Raw genomic sequence first — 27,184 nt, 5'->3', positions numbered from 1 at the left:
GATCCTGTCAGTGTTTACCGACCCTTTAAGATCCTGTCAGTGTTTACCGACCCTTTAAGATCCTGTCAGTGTTTACCGACCCTTTAAGATCCTGTCAGTGTTTACCGACCCTTTAAGATCCTGTCAGTGTTTACCGACCCTTTAAGATCCTGTCAGTGTTTACCGACCCTTTAAGATCCTGTCAGTGTTTACCGACCCTTTAAGATCCTGTCAGTGTTTACCGACCCTTTAAGATCCTGTCAGTGTTTACCGACCCTTTAAGATCCTGTCAGTGTTTACCGACCCTTTAAGATCCTGTCAGTGTTTACCGACCCTTTAAGATCCTGTCAGTGTTTACCGACCCTTTAAGATCCTGTCAGTGTTTACCGACCCTTTAAGATCCTGTCAGTGTTTACCGACCCTTTAAGATCCTGTCAGTGTTTACCGACCCTTTAAGATCCTGTCAGTGTTTACCGACCCTTTAAGATCCTGTCAGTGTTTACCGACCCTTTAAGATCCTGTCAGTGTTTACCGACCCTTTAAGATCCTGTCAGTGTTTACCGACCCTTTAAGATCCTGTCAGTGTTTACCGACCCTTTAAGATCCTGTCAGTGTTTACCGACCCTTTAAGATCCTGTCAGTGTTTACCGACCCTTTAAGATCCTGTCAGTGTTTACCGACCCTTTAAGATCCTGTCAGTGTTTACCGACCCTTTAAGATCCTGTCAGTGTTTACCGACCCTTTAAGATCCTGTCAGTGTTTACCGACCCTTTAAGATCCTGCCCGTGTTTACCGTTCTATGAATATCAGTGGCTTCCCTTCTTCCCAGATACGTACCATCATTTTTATTAGCGTTATATAAGATTTTTTTCCTCTTTTTCTTGTTTTTCTTTGCACACCACAACTTTCCTGTAAGAAGAGAGAGGTTTGTAGATGGCTTATTAGTATGCGAATGTATCCACTACAATATAAATAAGAAACGTTCCTATAAAGGAGGCGCAGAAATATAAGCTAGGAAGGCGGAGTTCACACAGAGTTTTTTTGCAGGCAGAAAATTCTGCCTCAACATTCGGTTTGGAATTTTGAGGCAGATTTTGCTTTGCCTGCACGCCGTTTGCCGCGTTTTCCGCTCGTGCCCATTGAGCGCCACGGGCAAATACGCTTTCTCTGCCTCCCATTGACGTCAATGAGCGTGAACGCCCGAAGATAAGGCATGTCGCTTCTTTTTCCAGGGGGGGGGGGAAATGCCTCCGCCTCCCATTGAAATCAATGGGAGGCATTTTCGTCCGTTTTTGGCGTGTTTTCTAATGCGGTTTCCGCGTAAAAAAAAAACTGTGTGAACTGGGCCTAACCGATTCACTACATTCTCCTATAATATAGTAATTATTGGGTTCTGAGCAGACATTGTCAGAGGGAAAAAAAAAATCCTTAAAGGGGTTTTCCACCTTCTGACAACTGAAGAACTATACAACGGATAGGTCATCAGTACATGATCTGTGGGGGCCCGACACCTGGACCCCACACAGATCAGCTAGTCCGGGGGCCTCCGTGCACCGGACGTGCATGCCGGAAGCAGTTGGCTCCGGCCACGGAATAGCGGCCGAGCTGTTCAAGTGAATAGGAGCGGACCTGCAGTTCTGCAGCACGGCCACTATGCGATGTACGGAGCCAACTGCTTCCGGGCCCCATACATAGCATTATGTGCCACAACATGGGACAACCACCTGGCTAATGCCTTATTAAAGAAATGTTACTGTATAGCTAAATATTTACTACAGTGACCCCAAAATCCCCCACAGACATGAAAACTATAGACTCGGCAAACAAAGTTCTCAATGATTTACAGGTTTTAATGAGTCCTTGAGGATAATGAACAACAAAACATCTTACAAAGGTGGAACAGTAAAATAATAAATCAGTTACTTCACCAATGTACATGAAGGATTTACAGCAGAGATCTGTTAAAAACTGGGAGGCACATGCATTCTATTCCCAAAATGTACGATTCCCTCTATTAACGGTCAACAGCCAATCAAAAAGGGTGTTATTGTATAACTAGAGCTTGCCAGACACTAAAGATTTTCAATGGCTGCAAAGGCGGATTTAGATCTTTTTCTGCCAAATGTCGGCCCCTTTTCATGACATGAAAGAATGTAACGCCAAAAATAATAACAAAAAAAAAAAGATTTTATGGGAACGTTGATCTTCCGAGTTGGACTTTTTCGACCTTTGGCTTTACAGCTGCTGCAAAACTACAACTACCAGCCTGCCAAAAGTTGTAGTTTTGCAAAAGTTTGAGAGCGACAGGTTGCAGACCACTCCTTCAGAGACAGGCAAAGGGGCACTTATTAGATATGTATAGCAATGAGGGTTCCTGATTTAGGTCCCGAGCTGCTAGCCCCCCAGTGTTCAAAGTCTGAACGTCATGTCATAGTGGTATGAATGGCAACTATTTTGACAGCTATTTTTTTTCTTAAAAGCCTACCTGATTTTTCCGGCTCCTTATCCTCTTCTATAGTCTGCTTCATTGCCTCCCGTTGCTGCTGAAAACTTTTTCCTTTGTAGGGAGAAGAAAGAAAAAAAAAATACAAAAAAGATTCTAAAAACAGTCAAATAAAACGGATACAAACACAGAAATGAAATGCGTTGTACAAGCCCCTTATCAGAGTCGCTATTTGTAACCGCACTTTATAATCTTAGATCGGATTTCAGCTACTTAATCCCTATTTGGCCCACGTGACATAAGTGCGCCATTCATAAAGAACGCGAGTGGAAACCATCAATGGGGTTTTCCAAAAATCACAAATTATCCCCCTATCCACAGGATAGGTAATCATTTTCTGATTACTGGTACCGCCGCCGATGGTGAGAATGGGGTCCTGAACCCACTGCTGGACCGCAGTGAGGAGGACATTGAGTGGAGCGGTGGTCGAGCGCGCGCGCGCGCTGCAGCTCCCTGCAAAGTCTATAGGAATGACGGAGAGCGCAGGGTACAGCGCTCAGATGCTTCCGACATTGAATGGAGCGGCGGGCGCTTCGCTCGAGTTTCTCCTCACTGCTGGGGGGGTGCAGAGAAGGATCTGGGGGTTCGAAACAATCAGTGGGCCCCCAGCGATCAGAAAACGATCACCTATCCTGTGGATAGGGGATAATATAGGATTCTGGGAGCAAGACCGGAAGCAATAATCAAACCGTAAATTAAAAAAAGAGAACGTTACCTGGCACAAGGCCTGCGAGTGGCTGATTATCTTCGTCGCCGTCTCTATACGCCTGCCACCAATTGGGGTCATCTTGGCTAATGATATGGAGAATGTCTCCCTTCTGGAAGGAAAGGCCCAGCTCTCTACATGGGACATAAGGATCATCTGTAGGGTCATAATCAAAGTGAGCTTTCACGTGTACCTGGAGGGAGAGCGAGAAAATCCACCTTTATATTCCGCACACAGTAGATGAAGACATCCCGATCTAACAAATAACTGCGCGGGAGGCAACGATGGTGAAATCGGAACATCTCCTCGCAGCGCTGTAATGTGAACGGGGGGAGATACTCCCATAGACAAGAAGCAGCAGCAGCCGGCCTCCATTAACCAACACGAGTTAAGAGGATCAGAAGACTATTTTAAGGACAAGAGTGATGTAAGGAAAAGAAGGGACAGTCCGAGCAACGACCGGAAACCAACACGGAAATCACCGCTCGGGGCTGTGCGGACGCACCGATACACGACGGAGAATGAATATCAAAAGGGAAGGAAGGACATCAAGACAGCAAATGTAAAATGCGTATTTATTGCGTTTTTCGTTTGGTGTCATTTTGCACCTGCTTTTTTTTTATTATGTTTTTGAAGTGCTATAAAGAAGCCTATGGGAAAAACGGCTGAAAAAAAAAAAAACACCATACCCAGAGCATGCGGAGCACAGGACTGCCTTAAAAACGCCACAAACCAAAATCCAGTTGTGTGTAGTGCATTTTATATTTTACTACAGTCCTGAATTGGCCGCACTAAAAACTGCCCGAAAAAACGGCATTAAAAATGTTATGAAAAACACAGCAAAACGGTGTGTGAACGCAGCCTATTTTGATTGTTTTTTTGAAAAACGCAGCAGTTTTTGACGCAGTATTTTTTTTTTTTTTTTTTTAGACAAGGCCAGAAGTGGATTCAAAAGGAATGGTAAATCTAAAAAGGAAGGACTTCGGCTTCGTTCACATCTGCGTCGTGGCATCAGTTTTATAGGATCCGTTGAAATAAAAAAAACAACTGACGCACTGACTGATGCCGGACTGAATGCAACGGAAGGTAAAATAGGTTTGTTTTTACCGGATCCGTAAAAAAAAAAAAAACAGCTAAGGGTCTGTTCACATCACCGTTCGCTTTCCGTTCCGGGGTTCCGTCTGAGATTTCCGTCGGGCGAACCCCGTAAAGGAAAGTGAAACCACAGCTTCCGTTTCAGTCACCATTGATATCAATGGTGACAGAAAAATTGCTAATGGTTTCCGTTCGTCACCATTCCGGCAGGTTTACGTTTTAACGACGGAATCAATAGCGCAGTCGACTGCGGAATTTGTTCTGTAAAAAAAAAACAAAAAAAACAGAAACCTGACGGAACTGAGCACAACGTTAACTTCCATTCTTGTGGCCCCTGACGGACACGCTAGAACAGAAGCCGCAACGCAGATGTGAACGCAGCCGAACATTTCTTCTTCCTGCTGGACAACTTCTGGCTTTGGCTCAAAAAAACTGCATCAAAAATGAACGTGGCGAATTTCCAAAAAATGCTGTGAGAGAAAACACTCTTAGGCCAGGATCACACACAGTTTTGATGCAGTTTTTTTTGTTTCCTTAGTCAAGCACCAGGAGTGGACACAAAAAGAAAAAGGAGCTGCAGCAGTCTTTCCTTTATACCTTCCCTTCATTTTGGATCCACTTTTGGCTTTGGCCCAAAAATATTGAACCAAAAACTGTGTGTGATCCTGGCCTTAAAGAGTTCTCCCCAGAGTGTGACACCGTGATATAACACAGGGGACCAACATCAGCAGAGGACACGGCTCCCAAACCATCACTGACTGTGGAAACTTCACCCTGGACCGCAGGACACTTGTATTGACGCCTCTCCACTCTTCCTCCAGACTCTGGGACCGAGATTTCCAAATGAAATGCAAAATTTACCTTCATCTGTAAACAGGACTTTGGACACAGAGCAGCAGTGTTGGTCCACTGTGTTATATCAAGTCCAGAATCAGCCGCCGTCTACCAGGAAATTTCCCAGCTCTTCATGCTTCCCCCTGCTGACAAGCTTTATGGAGATGCTGATTTCATTTTCCAGCAGGACTTGGCACCTGCCCACACTGCCAAAAGTACCAATACCTGGTGTAATAACCACAGTATCACTGCGCTTGATTGGCCAGAAAACTCACCTGACCTAAACCCCATAGAGAATCTATAGGGTATTGTCAAGAGGAAGATGAGACACCAGACCCAACAATGCAGATCAGCTGAAGACCGCTATCAAAGCAACCTGGGCTTCTATACCACCTCAGCACTGCCACAGGCTGATCGCCTCCATGCCACGCAGCATTGATAACACCTCAGCAGTGCCACAGGCTGATCACCTCCATGCCACGCAGCATTGATAACACCTCAGCAGTGCCACAGGCTGATCACCTCCATGCCACGCAGCATTGATAACACCTCAGCAGTGCCACAGGCTGATCACCTCCATGCCACGCAGCATTGATAACACCTCAGCAGTGCCACAGGCTGATCACCTCCATGCCACGCAGCATTGATAACACCTCAGCAGTGCCACAGGCTGATCACCTCCATGCCACGCAGCATTGATAACACCTCAGCAGTGCCACAGGCTGATCGCCCCCATGCCACGCCGCATTGATCACAAATCAGCAGTGCCACAGGCTGATCGCCTCCATGCCACGCTGCATTGATGCAGTAATTCATACAGAGTCTGAGCCCCGACCAAGTACTGAGGGCAGATACTGGACATACTCTTCAGTAGGACGACATTTCTGTATTAAAAATAATTTTTTAAATTGGGCTTATATAATAATCTAATTTTCTGAGACACGAAGTTTTGGGTTATCATTAACTGTTCCCATAATCATCAACATTACAAGAAAAAAATGCTGGAAACAGATCCCTCTGTGTGTAATGAATCTATAGAATATGAGTTTCACTTTTTGAATTGAATTACTGAAATAAATTAACTTTTTTGATGATATTCTAATTCATTGAGAAGGACTAGTGTAATATATATATATATATATATATATATATATATATATATACACACACACACACACACACACACACACACTATTGCTGCACATGACTTACCACAGTCTCCCTGGCTTGTGGTGGTCTGGCCTGCTGGCTGGGAATAAGTACAAAGGACAGCGTCCCATGCATTTCAGCCTAGTAACAAGAATAATCATATTACTCAAAAAGGTTATACACACACACACACACACACACACACACACACACACACACACACACACACACACACACACACACACACACATACTTTATAGAATTACAAAATTCCTCCCAAAAAATCCCACCCTATCCAATTCTTCACGGCTTGTTTTCTTTGCAATCCAAAAGGTGAATCTATGCGTCCCTGTGGCCTCTATTACGTCTTTTCAGGAACCTTCTTCCTCTCCCTTGTCCAATACGGAAACAATGCAAGCTAAAAATCTGCCCTTTAACTAAGCTCCTCCCCCTCAGTCAGTACATAGCCAAAGTGGGGGAAATTAGGATTCTCTATTCTCTGTAAATATTTCTGAAAAGACGGTCTCAAGAGCTCATAGGACATCGTGCGGACTGACAAATAAGTATGTGCGCGCTTTCTGTTTGGTTTACCCCCCAAATTTATCTCTAGTTTTAGTGTCCCTTTAAATATGATCTAGACAATAATGTACATTAGATGAGTAAATATACACAGAACATAAAATTGAAGGCTAGTCGGCCATATACTATACTGCTTACTGGCCAAACACATGGATCTAAAATCCCCTTCCCACTTACCAGCAGCTCAAATACGTCATTGACATCTTTCCCCCGAATCTCTATGCCATTTATTTCTAGGATTTCATCCCCTTCATGTAACAAGCCGCTCTTCTCCGCTGCACCTCCCTTCACGATGCGACTGATGATAACAGAGTCCAGTTCATTTCTAACAGTGGCGCCCTGATCCGTGCAAAAAAAAAACGGGGAAAAAAAAACCCACATCAAACGTATTAACATGTAACCAAATGTCAAGACTCAACCAATAAGGATGAAAGAAATATTTTATCAGCAGACAAACCATTCTGCTGACACGCATTTTACTTACCAGGGGTATATCTCTTGCCTTTTCGATTCTTACAATTTTAACGGTTTCATCACCATACTGTCCAATGTTTTCATAAAACCGATCCTCACAAACGGATTCTGGCATCATCTCCTGCTCGGCCACATTGTCATGGGCCAAAAGTAGTGCCTACGTCAGGGGACAAACATTGGTTACTCCTTTGCATTTTTTCAAGAATAGGTCATGTGTTCGTGATCTTTGGGGGGTCAGACTACTAAACCCCACACCAACTACTTGTACAAAGTGGCCACCAGAATAGTACAGCACAATAGGAACGGACGACCATTGTGCCGCTACCGTAACACGGCTGTATTCTCATAAATGGGGCAGCGTTGCAGTTCTATGGAGCTTCATATGGCCAGAATTTCCCCATTACCAATGAAGACTCTACGAAGGGTGCGTTCGTATCAGTGGATCCCCCGCCCACATTTAAAGGCGTATTCCCAACATCATAAATTATTACTTATCCACAAGATAGGTGATCATTTTCGGATTGCTGTTGTCCCCACTGCTGAGAGCCCTACCGATTGTGGGAACGGGGTGCCGAACCCCCAGATCCTCCTTACCGCTTGACCGCAGTGAGGAGTACATTGAACGAAGCGGCTGTCGAGCATGCACCCTGCCACTCCATTCAAAGTCTATGGGAATAACAAACAGCTGAGTACATAACTCGGCTGTTTCCGTCATTCTTATAGACGGTGAATAGAGCGGCGGGCACATTCTCGACCACCACTTCATTTAAGCTCCTCCTCCCTGCTGGGAGTTCAGCGAGGAGGATCTGGGGTTCGGGAGCCGGATTCTCACGATTGGTGGGGGTTCCAGCGATCAGAAAATCATCATCTTTTCTGTGGATAGGTGATAATTTATGATTTCTGGATTTACCGCTTTACCTTAACTTCAGAGGACCACTAAGGCGTTACAATAACTGGACTATCCCTTTAAGGGAGTGCCAGCCTATAATAAATTAAACCCTTCTAATGATTATTTCATAAGATCAGTGACAGAATTGCAGAGTTATACCTGAACGTGTGGCGTGTTCAGTAGATCATTAAGTTCTTGGCTCTCTCGATGATGACTTGCTTTCAAAACGTGCTGCACCTAACCACAAAGACATAAAAGTAATACAAAGCATAACTGGACAGCTAGGACATTGTGGCCTTCATAAAATAACCAATTCATGATAGGACATCAACTATGCAAACATTTGGATACCCCATAGCAGAAGTGAGGCATACGGGATCAGTAAAAATACATTTTCTATAGACAGCAGACAAGCCAATAGAAAAACCTATAAAATGTCCTATAGCCTAATTGTACCACAGACATTTACAGCCCAACTCTCACCCCCCCACTGCTAACATGTGGGCATATACAGACGTGTCCACCTTTAGTTTTGGTTGAATTTAATTAAGGACTCCAATTTCTCATGAAACCAATTCAATATAATATCGCGACATGCTAGCAAGACCCTTGATAGGCTGCAACGCACATCCCAACCACTGGGTGGCTACACAGACATGTAGCATAGACATCTCGTGACAGTATACCGCAAAATCATATTTTTTTTCCCAAATCGGTTTATCTCGCGCCACACATCTCAGGATATGTTGAGATAAGAGAAAAATTTAAAGAAGGGCACATCTGTATGTGCAGGTTATTTCTGCAAGTCCAGCTCTGGCACCGTTTCTCTCCAAGGGAATCAAAGGATCGGACTGGTTAAAATCCAACCCGCCAATAGTCACCAGCCGCGTAGACAAAAAAAATCTACGTCTATTACTCGTGGCCAACTTTATGTTGGAATTATATAAAGTTTTTTATTACGCTCATGCACGTGGCAATTCACATATTCCGTAACGTACAGCAGGCAATACGTTCTTTATTATCGTGGGTTATCAGCCCAGTCTTACAAACCATGAGAAAAACAAGGGGTCACCTACCTCTTGGGTCAACTCTTGTACGTTAGGGGCTAGTGGATATGGGGGGCTGGCCTTGTTCATATGCACCGCTACAGCATTGTGGATATTGAATGCATTTTGGAAGTCTACATTTTGCACTAGATGAAGCAGCAAACTGAGGTCTTCCTGGCTCTGAGAGTCTACCAAGGTGTGCTGGATGTCTTTCAGGGAGCTCAATAAATCTTCCAATTCTGCAAAAGAAGGAGAAACCACATATTTATATAGGTTGCATTGCTGGAAGACGACCACGCAAAGTGGTAAAGAGCAAAATATAAAAGAATAATACAATAAAAAACGGCAGATCTACTACAGATCACATTCTCCTTGGACCAAATTACTATGAACATCAAGGATACCAATTTGAAAGCCCCTTATATGCGCTTATATATAATACATAGATGTTTTATGATCTATACATATACTAAATCCAGAACTATTTTACTCTGCTAAAGACCCCTTTAAACCCACTCACTCTTAGCCGGGTGCGGGCAGCCAGCATCTCATACCCTGAGAAGTGAGAATGGACGACCGCAGAGCGGACCCTCCCTACAGCTGCCAGCTGTCACCAGAGTTCACGCACAGCAATGTGACCACACATTTTACAGGAACTGGTGAACAGTGAAGTTTGAAGGAGGTGATGGCAAGGCGGAGGCAGCGCAACTTAAGAAAGAGAACCAGCAGTAAAAAGCACAATGCGGCTTTGAGTGGCAGGAATAAAAGGCAACTGTCTCCAACAAACGGGAGCCCTGTTATACGTGCAATAATTAGATGCAACTCAACATTGCTGCCAATGCAAATCCTACTGTCTACACATGTGGCCACACACAGACACAAAGGGTGCAGGAACCTACAGACTCCGGGAAAGTCCTTTATGGAAATGTAACATTTACAGGCGGCCGGCGAGTGAAAAGACAACAGGGAAATATTTCATTCCTTCTCAGAACATTACAATAGTATTCAGACACAGACTGGGCCTCGTGACAAGAGAAATACTGCTTCCACAAGTATCCACACTATACTACTCCACTACAGTTTTCTGGCATAAAGAATTGCTTAAAAGGTAATCCCCTGACAACATATAGTAAAAAAAAATATGGTATGCTTAGATAATGGACAAATCGGACCGGCCAGGAAAAGATTTCAATACTCCCAAATCCCCCTCCCTCTTCTGACTACAAACTGGACTGTGTCTGTAGTCAGAGGAGGACATGTTTCAAGTTCTCATTATTTTCTATTTTTCCCATAGTATGGGTTTTGGTGTGGAGCATCAAGTAAACAGGGGTCTTCTCAAGGGGCATGCTGCGGAAATTAAAATCTCTTTGTTGAAGAAATGGACACAAATTTCATGCATTGGTATTTCAATGGGTTACATCCCGTGGCAATATTCACACGTTAAAGGGATTGTCTCATCACAGACATTGGAGACAATTTTTTAGGCTATGTCATCAATGTCCGATTGGCAGGGTCTGACTACTGTGACCCCTGCCATTTGCCAAAGTAGTCTTGTGCCACTTATGGCTATATTAAACCGGCCTATTTAGCGAGCGTCGATCAACGAGACAGCTCGTTGATTGACGCTCGTCTGCTCCGGTTACAGGGAGCTATGTATGGGGGCGAGCAGTCGTTACTCCGATCGCTTGTCTCCATAAATTATCATGTCGGCAGCGCTCCCGGTTTACACAGTTTCTCCGTTTCAAAACGATATGATCGGCAGATGAACGAGCGTTTGCGCGTTCATCTGCGGATCGCTGCCCTGTTTACACAGAGCAATTATCGGAAACGAGCGGGTCTGCCCGATAATCGCCCAGTGTAAAACCCCCTTTAGTCTCCTATCAGCTCTCCTCAGTTTTCTTTGTAGGCCACATTTTCAGCCCAGTTTAAGTCAGCTTCCCTATCAGTGCTGCCACTTCCGTCAAGATTTTTCAGTGGTTGCCCTGAAAATCTGCAATGAATAAACGCAAAGTTTGGGAAACGAGGCAGGGCTTCTGCTATTTTATCATTGGCCGGGACGTAGTAGAAACTGCACTCACCACAATTGACCCGAAGAAAAATGAAACCCATGTCCTTTCGATAAGCCACACCCCTTTGACACTTCTGCTGAACGAAAACTAAGTTGTGAATGACTCTTGCGTTCTCTTTTGCATTTGTAAAATGTTGAATTGTGACACCTAAAAGGAGTATTCCCATCTTCAACATCCACAGCTTCCTGTGAATATGACATAAATATTGAAGATGGATATACCCCTTTAAGGGTAGGTTCCCTGAAATAGCAATTTAAGCCGCTGGCTGTCAGGGCATGCTGGGAGTTGTAGTTTTGGAAAGCCACAGGTTTGAGAACACTGGGGTAGACAAATATGTTATCAATTTCAGGAGCCAGTTAAACTGATCTAGGAGTCATTTTGATTTTTTCTAGTGACCACACAATGAGAGCTTCCATAGAAAATCAACCTGCACATTCCACCTACAAACTCGACAGTGCCTACACATTACACTGCGGGAACCTACAATAGAACATACACAAAACTACGAAAAACACTTCACGTCAAGAGCTTCACAAAGAGCCCTTGACCCCACAGCAGGGGGTGTATCGCTGTTTCTGGCAAGGAAGTTCACTCCTGATCCATTTCAGGGCTACATAAAAAGTCCATAAACAAACACTGCGGTGGACTATTCTTCACATCAATGTAAAAAAGTAAAAAAAAACACTGCACTGACGGCTATGGACAACAGGAGGCTCCTCGAAGTTTACCGCAAATACAACGTCAATGCACCTGAATGCGGTAATCGAAGATATATGGCGCAAAGGACAAATAGAGTTCATAGACCAACGCCAGGGGTGGACAAAGGACTACAACGTTTAGGAGCCAGATTGATTTTTATAGTAGGCAGAATTTCCATAAACAATAAAAAAAAAACACATAAAAAGTTGGGGGCCCAGCGGCACCTCTCTAGGAGCATTGGCTATAAAATCTGCCCAGTCCTGACCTTGGCGGTCCATAACCAAGCCGAGCTCTCACGCGCTTTAGTGACAGTGACACGAACCATCTAGCGACCAGTGCAATGTGACATCTATCTTATAAAACTTCCGGTCCACAGTTCGTCCAGAATGACATTACCTCCCCGCTGCAGTCACGTGACATTACTTTGGACGACGCTGTTTTAATACTACCCGACTCATGAACCCAACCAGTGACATTTTTAAGCAAAACTTCAACTCCCAGCATGCACTGCAGCCTGCGGCTGTTAGCCTTTGTTCACATCTTGTTTGGCACATATGCCGAGGAAATATCCAAATAATAAGCCTTGACGTTTGCCACTGTGATATATCTTGCCCATAGAGTCCCTTGAAAAACATATACTGTGGCTTCCCCCTCACGGAAAAGCGTAGTTGATCATGCTTTTCAGTACAGTTAAAGAGAGAAAAAAAAAAGGGCATGCCAACACATACTCCCCAAAAATATGCCAAAAGGACGCCTTTTTGTCAAATGTCAGGTAAATGGGGCCCTATGAATAAATTGTGCACGCGCACCGGGAGATTATTCTATGGGCATGTTCTGGGGGTCCATAATCAGCCAGGAAAATACGATGATTTTTTTTTACCCTCAACTTAATACCTTGTGAACTTACCCGAACTAATCCCACCATCTCTCAGAGAAGCACGGGCCCACGTGTTATATCGTATAAAACTAATCCATCATGGTAATTCAAAAACCGTTTATTACAATGACGACAACTCTTCAGGAAACCGGTCGGATTTTATGGCTACTAATTCTGCTGCGACCCGTTGTAAATATAAGTGTATGAGAAAGTCCAATAATGTGACAGTGAAGGTCAGGCGGATCTCAGGGTAGAATGGATGACTTTATAATATAGCCAGCGTCCTACATGTTATACAGACATGGAATCATTCTCAATGCATAGGAAGAAACGCGTCAGCAACCGTCTACTTGCTTTCTTACATGAAATCACAAATGCAAGTGAATTAGGTTTTTTTCACACTGGGGTCAGAGGACACAATAATGCCTCTAAAAGTTAGGTACGCTCTAAAACATACCTGTCATTTCAGGTGACTTTTCAGAATAAAGTTGTCATATGTGTGTACATGAGGAATAACACTATTTCTGGCCATTATATGACTTGGATATGGCATTTTCACCATTTTTCCCTCTATATGTTCTCTGTATAATGGTCGGCAGAGAATGTCATCTCCCATACACTGCACACAGAGAAGATGAGATCCTAATTTCCCATCTCTCTGTAGCATACCCACAGAAGCAGCACAGACAACATCATACAGCAGTAATGAGCCGTGTAGCTGTGACTGTGGCAGAAAGGTGAGATAAAACACTTACTAGAAGCTGCTGCAGCAGCGTATTTGTGTGTCTGCCCGGCTCTCTCCCCTCTCCATAGACTTCTATGGGCAGCATGTAACCTGATCCCTCAGTGACCTGACAATGCAACTTCTCTCAAGATGGATTATAGCAGAGAATGGAGCGTGAATGGTTCTTGCAGGAGGCGGGAGAAGAAGTGGCTCGTAAGTGGAGAAAAAGGCATGGGAAGTATCCATTATTTGTAACAATCATTGCAATTCTGCCCTACTAAGGCAATGGAAAATGGGGATAACAGAACAAGAGAAGGACCTGGGTATTCTGGTAACAAATGAGATAAACAGCAACACTCAATGTCAAGCAGCAGCTGCAAAAGCAAATAGGATTTTATAATGTATAAAAAGAGAGAAAAACTTGTGATTAAAATGTAATATTACCCCTCAATAAATCCCTTGTAAGGCCACATCTTTAGCATGGAATTCCGTTTTGGGGTCCACATTGTAAAAAGGATATAGGAGAACTGGAGAGGGTTCAAAGGCTGGTGACTAGATTATTAAATGGGATCGGAGGTGTCGCTTACAATGAAAGGGTAGAAAAATTAGTTGATCTGCTTGTAAAAAAGACGTCTTCGAGGTGATCTTATTAACATGTATAAGTATATGAGTGGTGAATACAAAGAAATAGCACATAATCTGTTCTTTCCCAGGACTGGAAGAAAGACATTTCAGACATCAATATAGGAAAGGGTTCTTTACAGTTAGAGAAGTCAAACTATGGAATGCCCCACACCAAGAGGTAGTAATGGCAGATACTATGTCAGCATTTATAAAAAGGCCAGATGATTATTTACTGACAAATGGCATTGAGGGTTATAACTAACGTAGCAATGAATGACGTGCAATTTATTAAGAAAGCTTCAACTTGATGGACCGGTGTCTTTTTTCAACCTACGTAACCTGACGGAAAAGAGTCGAATTTCCAAGGTAAGTGATATACATGAACATGATAACACCGGATGACAAAATTGTGTTGTGGTACGGTTGGTAAGCAATACCCAACTATCCAAAAAACGATAAATATAATGTACCTTCACGTACACGCCGGAGTCACACCTAGGCTGGTAAAGAGGTTACTGTGCACTCCGTTACCTACCGGGATTAAATAGGTCCATGTCATCCATACATTATACTTACTGTGCCGGTATACCATGTAATCATCTTCAGACTACACCTAACACTTATTAAAAATATAGCCGGTAAGGGTGAATGAGGGTGTTCAGACGCGGAGGAAGCGTTTCTTTTTTATTTTCAAGAATGCACCAGGTCCTGCTACCGCTGATACACGAAACTGCACTTTACACTCTTCTATACAACAAGTGGATATTTTCAAAAACAGATATCCACCGATCAGCCATAACATTAAAACCACCTGCCTAACCGGGTTGTCATGATACCAGAACTTGGACTTGCGATTCTCGATACCATAACGACACTTTGCCAACAATAAAAAAAAACAAAAAGAAAAAACAACAAATTAAATAAAAGTCCTTCCATTTTCTGATAACACCATGTGCCTCACAATTTAGTGCCTCTATGTACCTCACATTAGTATTTAACCCCATCAGGTACCTCACAGTCATAATGGGCAACGTTGGGTAATGTGTGAGGAACATGATGGGGTTAATCACTATTAATGTGAGGCACACGGAGGTACTAAATGAATAACACTTTGTGCCTCACATTAATAAGTGACCCCAATTATTTACCTCGGAATGGAAACATTGGGGTAACCCCTAAGGACCCAGCCAACTAATTTTATTTTTTTTCGTCATAAGTTTGTTTTTTTTCTGCTCGACGTAGCTGTATGAGGCTTTGTTTTTTGCGGGACGAGTTGTACTTTATCGTTATTTGGTACATTTTCATATTTTTTTTATATATATTAAAAAAAAACAAGAAAAAAAGAGGTCCAAAAATGCAGAAAAAAAAAAAAAAGCTAAATTTTACAGCATATACCGATCATAAAGGACTATAAATTTGTTGTGCAGGTTATTACGGTCGCGAGGGTACCGAATATGTGTAGAGTGTATGTATTGGGAATTATATTTTAATAAAGTTTGTTTATTGTAAAAAAATGTGTATTCTGAAATTTTATTTTATTTTTTACAGATTTTATTTAACATGACAATTAAAAATAATTTTTAACTTTAACCCGTTAGTGACCGCCAATACGCCTTTTGACGGCGGCCACTAACGGGCCTTATTCTGATGCATACGCATTTTTACATCGCTGCATCAGAATAAACAGCAGGGAGCCGTTAAATCTCCCTGCTCTCAGCTGCCAGATGTAGCTGAGGGCTGGGGGCGTCCCTGCTCGAACGGGTGAGATCGATCTCCGTATCGATCTCACCCGTTTAACCCCTCAGATGCGGCGCTCAATAGCGAGCACCGCATCTTAGTGCTTTTGGAGAGAGGGAGGGAGGCAGCTCCCTCTCATCCCACCGGCACCCGGTGATACGATCGCCGAGTGTCTGTGTCTCTAATGGCAGCCGGAGGCCTAATAAAAGGCCCCCAGGTCTGCCTGGAGCGAATGCCTGCTAGATCATGCCAGAGGCATGTCCTAGCAGATGCCTGTCCGTTTTACACGGACCGGCAGTAATACACTGCAATACAAAAGTATTGCAGTGTATTATAAAAGTGATCGGATGATCGCATAGTGAAGTCCCCTAGTGGGACTAGTAAAAAAAATAAAAAAAAAAAAAAGTTAAAAATTTAATAAAGTTAATAAAAAAAAAAAAAAGTTAAAAAAAAAATTAACCCACTTTTTCCCCTTACAAACTGCTTTCCTATTAAAAAAAGAAAAGTAAAAAAGTTACACATATTTGGTATAGCCGCGTCCGTAACGACCTTCACTATAAAGTTATTAGATTATTTAACCCGCACGGTGAACGCCGTAAAAATAAAATACAAATGGAAAAATTGCTGTTTTCTGTGAATCGTGCCTTAGAAATAAATGTGATAAAAAGTGATTCAAAAGTCGCATCTACTCCAAAATGGTACCAATAAAAACTACAAGTCGTCCCGCAAAAAACAGGCCCTCATACAACCGCATCGGCGGAACAATAAAAACGTTACGGCTCTTCAAATATGGAGACAAAAAAACAAATCATTTTGAAAAAAAAAAAGAAGTGTTTTTTCTGTGTAAAATTAGTAAAACATACAAAAACGATACAAATTTGGTTTTGTTGTAATCGTAACAACCCGCTGAATAAAGTTATTGTATTATTTATACAACACAGTAAACGGCGTAGACGCAAAAAAGAGTGGCAAAATTTGTTGTTTTTTTAAATCCCCCCCCCCAAAAAGTTAATAAACGTTAAATCAATAAATTCTATGTACCCCAAAAAGGTGATCTTAAAAAACACAACTTGTCCAGCAAAAAACAAGACCTTGTACAGCTATGTCAACCCAAAAATAAAAAGTTATAGCTCTTGGAATGCGACGATGGAAAAACGTAAAAAATAGATTGGTCAACCACTTCCCGACATTTGACGTATCCATACGCCAAAGTCAGGTAGGGAGAAGTATGGAACGGGCTCACAGAGTCGGCTGTATATTACAGCCGACATTTCAGAGTAACGAGCGCGATCCCGCTTGTTTAACCCGTTAAATGCCACGGTCAATAGCAACCGCTGGCATTTAAATAGTTAGAAAGATCTAACAGCTCATAGTGCCCCCCGCAATGCAATCACAGGGTGGCGATGGTTGCTATGGCTGCCTAATGAAGGCCCCCTGTTCCGCCATCTTTATGCTCCTTTTAAGCCCTGCCTCTGGTAAAGTAAAAATTAGTCAAATAAAAGGTGTTTTCTATGGGGATTTTTTTTTTTTAAAAAGTAATAAAAAAAAAAAAAAAAAAAAATGAAATAAAAAGCGATCAAAACGTTGCATGTACCCTAAAATGGTATCATTAAAAACGACAGCTTATTCCGCATAAAATAAGCCTTCATACCATTTAAAGCGGCGGAAAAATAAAAAAAAGTTATGGCTCTCGGAATTTGGCAACAAAATACATTTTATTTTTTACACTTGTTTTTACTAGTAGTAAAATATAGAAAAAAACTAATATATATATATTTGGTGTCGCCGTAATCGTATTGACCCGCAGAATAAAGTTAACATATTGCTTTAATTGCACAGTGAATTCCGTAAAAACGAAAGCGCAAAAAAACAATAGACTAATCTCTTTTTTTCATTTTCTACCCCACAAATAATTTTTTGCCCGTTTCCTAGTTATACGGCTCAATCAATGGTGCTACGAAAAAATTACAACTCGTCCCGAATAAAATAAAGCCCTCGTAGGACTATATCGACGGAAAAAAAAAAAAAAAGTTATGGGTTTTGGAAGGTGGGGAGGAAAAAACGAAAATTTAAATCTGAAAAATTGCTGCGGCGGGAAGGGGTTAAGGTTTAAAATAGGCTGGTCATTAAAGGGTTAATGTACTGGCATATATCTATATACCGATTGTACACAGGCAGTTGTTAGGACATACCCAAGTACGGCCTAAAACCAGGAAATATGGTCAGACAGCCCTGGGGTCCTTCAATGGACCCTGGTCTGTCTGTCCATAGAAGGTATGACCCTCGATTGAGTCACAGGGATTTCTTGTGACGCGATTAAACGAGGGTCCCCCTTCTAGTTTTTCCTTTGAAAGCCATGGTCCGCTTTGTGTGCGGCATTCAAGGGAATAACCGTGGAGATCGGCGGTTTGTCGGATCTCCAACATTAGGGCGGGGCTGCAGCTACGTATTATAGCCAGTGCCCGGCTCCTAATTCCGCAGGAACACTTGTTGTGCCAGCACGATCAGCATGTGATGCGGCAGACACTGAAGACAAAGAACATGGGGTGTTCTGCAGTGCGTTTTCTCGGTCTTCATGGCCTGCACCGCCGCTCATTAGTGCGCCGCCGGCCACATCACAATACGCTAATCACTAAATTTATGCATTACAATAATAAGCTGTGCGGCCAATACACTAACTCATGGTATTGAACCCCTTGCGGGTGCACAGAATCTTAATAGTGTCGATATTTCGATGCATCGTGCAAACCCTACTGCCTAATATTGTGTAGATCGCCCCTTGTTCAACCAAAACAGCTCTGACCCGTCAAGGCATGGACTCCACAAGATCTCTGGAGGTTCTGGCAGCAAGACGTCACCAGCAGGTTCTTTAAAGGGACATGTAAAGCAAGGACACACCACACATCGCAGCTCTATGGCAGGTTACATAAGTAGATTTGGAAGAAATTTTTTTTTCCGTTATATGCTGCAAAGTGAATTTAGCAAAATGCCTCGACCCAAGAGAAATGAACGGAAGCAAAACTCGATAGCACGGCGCCTTAGGGAACACCTAATAATGAAGGTACGAAGGCCAGCTACACCACCGACCGGCGGTGTGGGGGGGGGGTAAATAAGCCGGGCCGAGCCCACCATCATGGCTTCACCTAACAATCGCCAGACAACAATGTGAACACAACTAGCTAAAGCCCTAATAAACAAATATAGTACATACATAAGCCAAAGTACAGCCGACATAAAACAGAAGTAAATCAGTAGAACAATATAGGGACTCCCCGGGGAGAGTCGGAAACATAGCCACCATGTTGGGAGTATAGTGGAACCCAACTTCTAGACAAATATTCTAGCTGGGAACAGAAGTCCAAAGTACCATAACCAAGGTCTGGACCAGAAGACCACAGTTAATAAGACAGGCATAGAGCCAAGTACCAACAAAAGCCACAAAAAAATAAGGCATTGTGCCCTGGGTAAAGAGACCATGCCCTAAGAGCATATCCACAGCGGCAGCCCATGACAGTCCAGTGGCGCCCATGGAGCTAGAACCCCGAACAAGATGCTGCTAGCACAGTCTATCAATTTTGTAAGACTGGCGGGGAGCTGCGTGGTATGTTGGCCTTTCACAACCACTGTGGGTAGCGGGACACCACCTTGGCTACTGCTGTCAAATAGACGTAGACCCTGAAAGCGGGGAGCGACTCGGTCTCCTCCGGTGATAGGCCTCACGTGAGTTAAAGGGGTCCTCCATGGACCAGTTCATATGCTCATTGTAGGCGCTTTCGGTGGTGGACAGGGATCAGCATGGGCACTCTGACCGATCTGCGGCTACACAGCAAGCTGCGATGTTGTGCGTGTTCGGACACCTCTTTCTATCATACCCAGCAGTAACTTTTTTAGTAGTCTGTGCTACAGCAGCTGTTCTGTGGGATCGGACCAGGCGGGTGGGTTAGCCTTTACTCCCCCACACGCATCATTGAGCCTTGGACACCCATCATCCTGTTGCCGGTTGTCCTTCCTTGGACCACTTTTCATAGGTATCAACCACTGATCACCGGAACACCCCACAAGACCGGATGTTTTGGAGATGCTCTGACCCAGTCTAGAAATCACAGGAGTTGTATTTTGCACCGTTTTGGCGTGCATATAAATGTATTAAAATAACGTTATGATCAAGCAATTCCACCATTGCATACTTGCCGACAGTCATGAATTTCCAGAGACCGTCCCGGCAAATTGCTGTCCCGGGACTTGTCCTGGCAACAGCTACATTCAATTGTATCTGCGTCCTCAGATACGGGGCTTACCTTGCCGTTCCTGGGAGCCCCATAAAAATGGAGCGTTGCTGCACATGCTCGACCACTGCTCCATTCATTTCTATGGGCTGCCGAGCGCCATCTTCGGCAGCCCCATTGAAATTAATGCTGCGGTGGACCGCTCCAGTCCTATGGGACTCCCACGAATGGCAAAGTAAGCTCGTTCTCATGATCGGTAGGGGTCCCAGAAGTCGGTCCCCCACCGGTCAAATATTTATCACCTATCCTGTGGATAGGAGATAAATAAGGATTATGGGAAAACCCCTTTAAATTGCTAAAACCAAGTAAAAAAAATAAAAATACAGATCAGCAGATAATGACAAAGCTTTTCGTTGCACACAATGTGATCCTTCCATAAAACAAGGACCTCTATGATCAGTGACCGGGGACTAAACAACCACACACAATGATCACCTAAAGCTCCATCAATAAAAATCAAATAATGGCGGTGTCATCCAGAGCAACCGATCACTTCCAGAGTCGAAAATAAGACGTCATGTGACTTGTTCCTATGAGCTCCTCCACTTGTTTTCACAAAGATCAAGGACCGTAAACTAAAAAGTGACTCTCCCCCTTTTATCATTCGGTCGTTTCTAGGTACAACATTGTGTGCCGATTCATTTCTTAATAGATCTTTATAGTGGTCAGAGCTCCGTTCTTCTGATACAGAGCACCAAACCCCCTGCATAGACATAGGTTTAAAGAGACACTGCAGCAATTTTTTTTTATTATTGTGGCCCCCGTTTGTATATCTCTGCAACAAAGCGTCCGGTAAGAGGATGGCCCGCCCTACCTTTTACTGGGTGTACTGTACATACGGGGGGCACAATAAAAAAAAAAAAATTGCCAGTGGCCCTAAAAAAAAAATTAACACACTGGCTCCTTCAGTCACCACTAGAGGGAGCATGGGAGCTTATTGAATACTGTATGCACGGAAATAACAATTGAAATAGCTGGAGCCTACTATGGTCTGGAGAACTGGGGTCCCCCGATCTCCATCCTGCCTGGTGGGTCGGTCTGCCATAAATGTCTAAAGTTGAAAATAACCCAGATTTTAATTTTTAGAAGGCCACATCACCGGGTCCTATTTGAAGGGTGGCCCATATAATACAAATGTCGGTATATCCCATCTGCAATACGGAGCCCATTAAATTCTAGGGGGCCAGACTGGCACGCCGAAGGGAAAAACACTAAAAGCAAAAAATAAACTTTTTCACACACTAGAAGCCGCAATCACATCCCTACCTAATACTTTGACAGCTCGGCTGGGACTTTCCAGGACAAGTCCTTCATCGGTATCAAAAATAGGGTTATCAATTCCGCTTTTAGGAAATGTTTGTGCCAACTTTTTGAGTCTCAGGGAAGAATTGACATCCAGATCCTGTTTCTTTCCCTCCTCCTCCCGTCTACGTCTCATATCTTCTTGCTGCTGCCGAATGCGTTCCAGCTGAGCGCTCCTTCGTATGGGCATCGCCCTCGTACCCAAGTCCCCCGGGCAGTCGACCGCCATTTCTCGGTGTTTCGGCGGCTCGTCTGGAGAAAGATCTGCACTTTGTTTCTCGCTGTCGGAGTCTTCGGTTACGTGACCGTTCACGTGGGACGTGGTCATGGCGGCGGAGAGCACCCTGCGCTGGCTTTATATGTGGAGCAGCCTCCGACCATCTATATCCTGGCCCATTGTAGCTTTCCGGGAACCAAGGAAAGATTTTGTTCTTAATGTAACGTTACCTATATGTAAAAAACACAAAAAAAATAAAAAATAATATTAGATGGAGGAAGCAATAAATTACATTTATCAAGTGGAAACAAGTGTCATGATTAAAGAGGACCAGTGTGCGCTCCAGATATGTAATCTTATGGGAAATATGAGAATTTACGTAAAACAGACAACACAGGCGCTTCTTTTAGAACCGTGAATTATGCCATTCCTCTGTTATTCCTCCTGGAAATAGAAGAATAAACGGACAACTGGGTGTTTCCTCGCAGTGCGACACCGTCCAATCAGTGCGGATATGGTCACAATTTGTATAGACATCCCAATAACAAGGGGAAATGGTAACACCGTTCAGGTTTTTTTTTTATACATTTCTAGGAGGAATAACAGAGGAATAGTACAATTCAGCGTTTTATAAATAGGTGCTCTCGCATTGTTATTTTACGAGGAATACAAGTTTTGTTTCTAATGTTGCCTATGAAAGATCGTATTGCTGGCCACCAAAAAAGGCGTCTCCTGTAGAGGCCCCCTGCACACGCCCATGGACAGTCACCGGTAAAATAAAAAAAATAGGGCATGTCCTATTTTTTGCGGATCATTTCTACGGCCCGGACACCTTCCCCTAAATATTCGGGAAGGTGTCCATGGGCCCTAGAAATGGATGGGTCCGTACTTGGATCAAAATTACGGCCGTGTGCACGGGGCCCGAGACTGCAACATTTCGTGCACCCCTGTATTTTAAAAAGGAGCCTTATAAAAGGTTTTTGTCTGGGGAGAAAAAAGATGAACGCCCTACACTTAAGATAAGCCATCAATGTGTGATCTGTGCGGGTCCGAAGATGAACAAAGGGGCTCATGGGTACACGCGGCAGTGCCTGGTACTGCAGCTCAGCCCCGGATTATGGCAGAACCCTCTTTGCCAGTATGCCCCCTCTCTAGATCTTGGATACCAACCACCAGAATTATAACTATTTGATTTAGACACAAGTTTGACCGGTATTTCTCTCCATATATAAGATCATCGGCTCAGTGAATAGCGCAGATCTCAGTGGACAGACCACACCGGGTTCTATTTTTATTCGTTGCGGCCAGTAAGAACTTTCATAGACCTCGACAAAAACCGGCCAAAAATGTTAGGGGCCAACGTCAAACTTTCTGGCACAATAACGCCACAAACTGAGCAAGTCCTTTTCTTTGGTCCTTAAGGAATACAATAAAGCTACTGTATGGCGGCTAATAAATAGCACATTACCACCAGCCTGACCGGGCAGAACGCAGGCGGCCGTGTGGTTATAAAGAAGAGCCGTGCTGTATAATAAGCTTACACAGAGCGCTAAGTAGATAATCACTCCCAGGGTGAAACACGCAGAGACCATGCAAGTACTTGGAACAATCCAAAGCGTGCGTGTATAGGAACAAATCAGCTGAATATTAAATGTAGGTGTGTATATATATATATATATATATATATATATATATATATACACACACACACACACACACACACATTTAATATTCAGCTGATTTGTTCCTATACATACATACATATATAGGACTAGCTATGACACACTAAGTCAGAGCCCCGCACTGCAGCCAGGGATGTGCATGCCTGCCCTTACACATCACTTGAGTTTTACCCCCAGTAGACAAAAAAAAAAAAGAGCTCCCCTTGGTAGTTATATAAAAGCATTCCCTTCCCTCCAATAATATAAATTGGGCCAAGCATTCCCCCAGTCGTCAGAATAGCCCTCCCCACTTTTCCAGCAGCCACAACAACCTCCCTACTTCCGCAGTAGTCCCAAAGGCACCTCTTTTCCACTAGTAGCCACCTCTTGTCCACTAGTAGCCACCTCTTGTCCACTAGTAGCCACCTCTTGTCCACTAGTAGCCACCTCTTGTCCACTAGTAGCCACCTCTTGTCCACTAGTAGCCACCTCTTGTCCACTAGTAGCCACCTCTTGTCCACTAGTAGCCACCTCTTGTCCACTAGTAGCCACCTCTTGTCCACTAGTAGCCACAGCAGGCACCTCCTGTCCACTAATAGTCACAGCACTCACCTCTGCCCACTAGCACTCACCGCTGCCCACTAGCACTCACCTCTGCCCACTAATAGTCACAGCAGGCACCTCTTTTCCACCTCTATCCACTAGTAGCCACCTCTATCCACTAGTAGCCACCTCTATCCACTAGTAGCCACCTCTATCCACTAGTAGTCACCTCTATCCACTAGTAGTCACCTCTATCCACTAGTAGTCACCGCAAGGCCACCCTTCCCTCTTACTCAGCAAGCAGTAACAGACCGGCTTGCATGCATTCAGCTCCCTGTGTGGAATCACTGCTATGAATTCAAAAGGTACTTCGTGATGCCATAACATCAGCAGTCCACCAGAGGGAAAGTCAATCTTTGCAGAGGCTCTCTGCTGTGACTGATAGAGGGGTTCCCAAAACGGAACCCCATTAGATTTACGTACTCTAACAGGACATACGCTAAAGAGTTATCTAAAAGGATCCAGCCTTGTAGTTGATCCACGACCAGTTATTTTGCGGTCCGCAAACCCACAGATGTCCGAATTTGCGGTCCATTCGCCTGCAAAGAAAAAATTTCCATAGTGCATCCGTGTCTCATCAGTATTCACGTAACAGCAAAAAAAAAAAGAAAAAAAACCTGGAACGTTTTTCCCAACACATGGGTCACATGATCCGCTAATTACGGACAATAAGATGACATGTCCTGAGTTTTTGCAGACCCCTCACGGTCGTGTGTATAGGGCCATATAAATTAATGGGTCCATATGCTATCCGCAAAATTGCGGATAGCACACAAAGTCACGTGTTTAAGTATTGGAAAATATAGACAAGAAAATATTAGAAAGATGATCAGTGAATGTGATAATCTGATGAACGTATGCGCTGGACAGAGCGGAGAAGGGGGAGCGGGACCTCTAATCTTCTAGTCACATTAAATTCCTGTGAAGTTTGTGTCAAGTCTCTGTACATAGGTAGGACGCAAAGCATCATTCAGAAATGGTCTAAGGTCCTACACAGAAGGTAAACAGGCTCTTGGGAACGTGTGAAGTATGTGAAGAATGTGGCTGCCCGATCTGCCGGCCAGCAGCCAGCCTGACACTGTGCAGACACACACATAGATACATACATACGTGTAGCAATGCAAAAGGAGCACATGAGGAACTGAAGTTGTAGAGGCATTTAAAGGGCTCTGTCCTAGTGATCGGCTGCCGCCAAGATCATGTTCTGAATCAAAAAAACGTTTTTAATGTATGTATGTATTTATATGCATAAAGCAGATGTCCAGGTTGTGAACCGATTTCCTGCTATTCATTTTCCTCAGCGTTGGCTGCTTCAGGACAGATCTAGGAAAGTTATAGGGTAGTCTAAAACCCACCTACTGTCTTATCGGAGGTTCAGGCTTCTGCTTTGTCCCTCCCCCATACTTTACACTGCAGCACCATGCGCAGACACACTCGCTAGCAAGTCAGAACAAGGACTTCCTAAAATGCCATCTGCCGAGTGAGATACGCCCAGAAGAAATACAGATTTCCCTACAATCTATGAAGTGTCCACCTAAAAGGATTTTAATCACAAAAGTAAGATATGGCATGAAACGACAGGCGCTGGACAAGCTATTCCGGCGCCAAAGACAAACCTAGAAAAATGCGTTCAACCATCCATATAATACTGCCAGATGTGCCCATACTACTGCTGCCCCCATTATACTGCCAGCCATGGCCATATCTTACCGCTGCCAGCCATGGCCATATCTTACCGCTGCCAGCCATGGCCATATCTTACCGCTGCCAGCCATGGCCATATCTTACCGCTGCCAGCCATGGCCATATCTTACCGCTGCCAGCCATGGCCATATCTTACCGCTGCCAGCCATGGCCATATCTTACCGCTGCCAGCCATGGCCATATCTTACCGCTGCCAGCCATGGCCATATCTTACCGCTGCCAGCCATGGCCATATCTTACCGCTGCCAGCCATGGCCATATCTTACCGCTGCCAGCCATGGCCATATCTTACCGCTGCCAGCCATGGCCATATCTTACCGCTGCCAGCCATATAAGTCAGTAAAAATGGCAAAAAGATCAGTATTGCTCTAATAGTATCAGCACTACCGGTTTCCATTTCCATGTGGCGAATTTACCCAGCATTTACTGAGAATTTGCAGGAAAATCCGCAGCCGATTTTGCCGCAATGAAAATTCGCGCAACTTACTAGACATTTAAAAGTCTGCTACGCATGAATAGGGTTTTGTAAAATAACTCCATAATTGCAATTTGTTGCAGGTTTTCGGTGCAGAATCCGGCGACTAATCTGCCACGTCTGAACTTACTCTTATAGTAGAAGCCAAAGTCAGTGCCCATAAAAACATCCTCCAAATCCGTATCCACAATACTGCCATAACACCCACATAAAAGCACCAGTCACTCACCATGCATACCATTTGTATAATGCGACGTCCATAAGTCACATAAAAGTGACAGCCGTAGAATAGCGACAATCCCACTGATCTCCAGAGTGCTGTGTGATCGCTCCTTATGTGCTTGCCCAGGTGGAAGAGGTAGGTGAGCCCTAGGCTGCTGCCTCTCCTGCCTACTCTTTTTAAAAGGTGTCCATACACCAACACTCATTCCGCCAACAGCTATCCCTTCTGACCCCCCGTACACATGCATGTCTTCTCAATGAGGAGAGGGGAATAAGCCGCGGCCATTAGAACAAAGCATTGGGTATGTTAAAATCCAACAAGCAGGATCCTTCTATCCTCCCGACATCTGCCGTTGGGGGGAGTCCGGACACCCCCATACACATTAGATGGTTGGCTGGTGCCGCCAAATCACCAGGCTTGACTGACGTATATCTAACGTGTATGGGCACCTCTTGCAACAATTGTTTCTGGGATAGCTGGGTGACAACCAATATGTCACTAACGGAGCTCCCACCGGAGTGGTCACCCAGCTTTCCCACTTTCAAAGGTGCCTAGTTATGAAGTGACATCACGGATTCCAAAACGGGTGATGTCATCGTCACACAGGTCTCTCATACGAATATAACCAAGAATATGTTTAACAATCTGACAGAAGAGACCTTCATCTCAGTTGGAAATTATATTTGATGGGGTTGTTCTGTGACAGACATTAAAGGGGCATTCCCGTCT

General features: G+C 43.9%; 1 protein-coding gene across 2 annotated transcripts in view; it reads right to left on the bottom strand.

The window, feature by feature from the left end:
* Nucleotides 1-27,184, bottom strand: part of PALS1 (protein associated with LIN7 1, MAGUK p55 family member) — a 53,215-nt gene that overhangs the window by 10,065 nt on the left and 15,966 nt on the right. For both annotated transcript variants that reach the window (XM_075844932.1, XM_075844931.1), the window contains exons 2-10: nucleotides 21,537-22,019; nucleotides 9,285-9,493; nucleotides 8,368-8,445; nucleotides 7,330-7,476; nucleotides 7,023-7,184; nucleotides 6,330-6,407; nucleotides 3,198-3,381; nucleotides 2,465-2,536; nucleotides 817-888 (exon numbers count right to left, since the gene is read on the bottom strand). In XM_075844932.1, the coding sequence (XP_075701047.1) occupies nucleotides 817-888; nucleotides 2,465-2,536; nucleotides 3,198-3,381; nucleotides 6,330-6,407; nucleotides 7,023-7,184; nucleotides 7,330-7,476; nucleotides 8,368-8,445; nucleotides 9,285-9,493; nucleotides 21,537-21,900 (1,366 nt within the window). In that variant the 5' untranslated portion in view covers nucleotides 21,901-22,019. The remainder of the gene's footprint in view (nucleotides 1-816; nucleotides 889-2,464; nucleotides 2,537-3,197; nucleotides 3,382-6,329; nucleotides 6,408-7,022; nucleotides 7,185-7,329; nucleotides 7,477-8,367; nucleotides 8,446-9,284; nucleotides 9,494-21,536; nucleotides 22,020-27,184) is intronic.

Source organism: Rhinoderma darwinii, chromosome 12 (assembly GCF_050947455.1).
Source record: "Rhinoderma darwinii isolate aRhiDar2 chromosome 12, aRhiDar2.hap1, whole genome shotgun sequence".
Lineage (NCBI taxonomy): Eukaryota > Metazoa > Chordata > Amphibia > Anura > Rhinodermatidae > Rhinoderma > Rhinoderma darwinii.
This window is presented reverse-complemented; position numbering and strand designations above follow the sequence as displayed.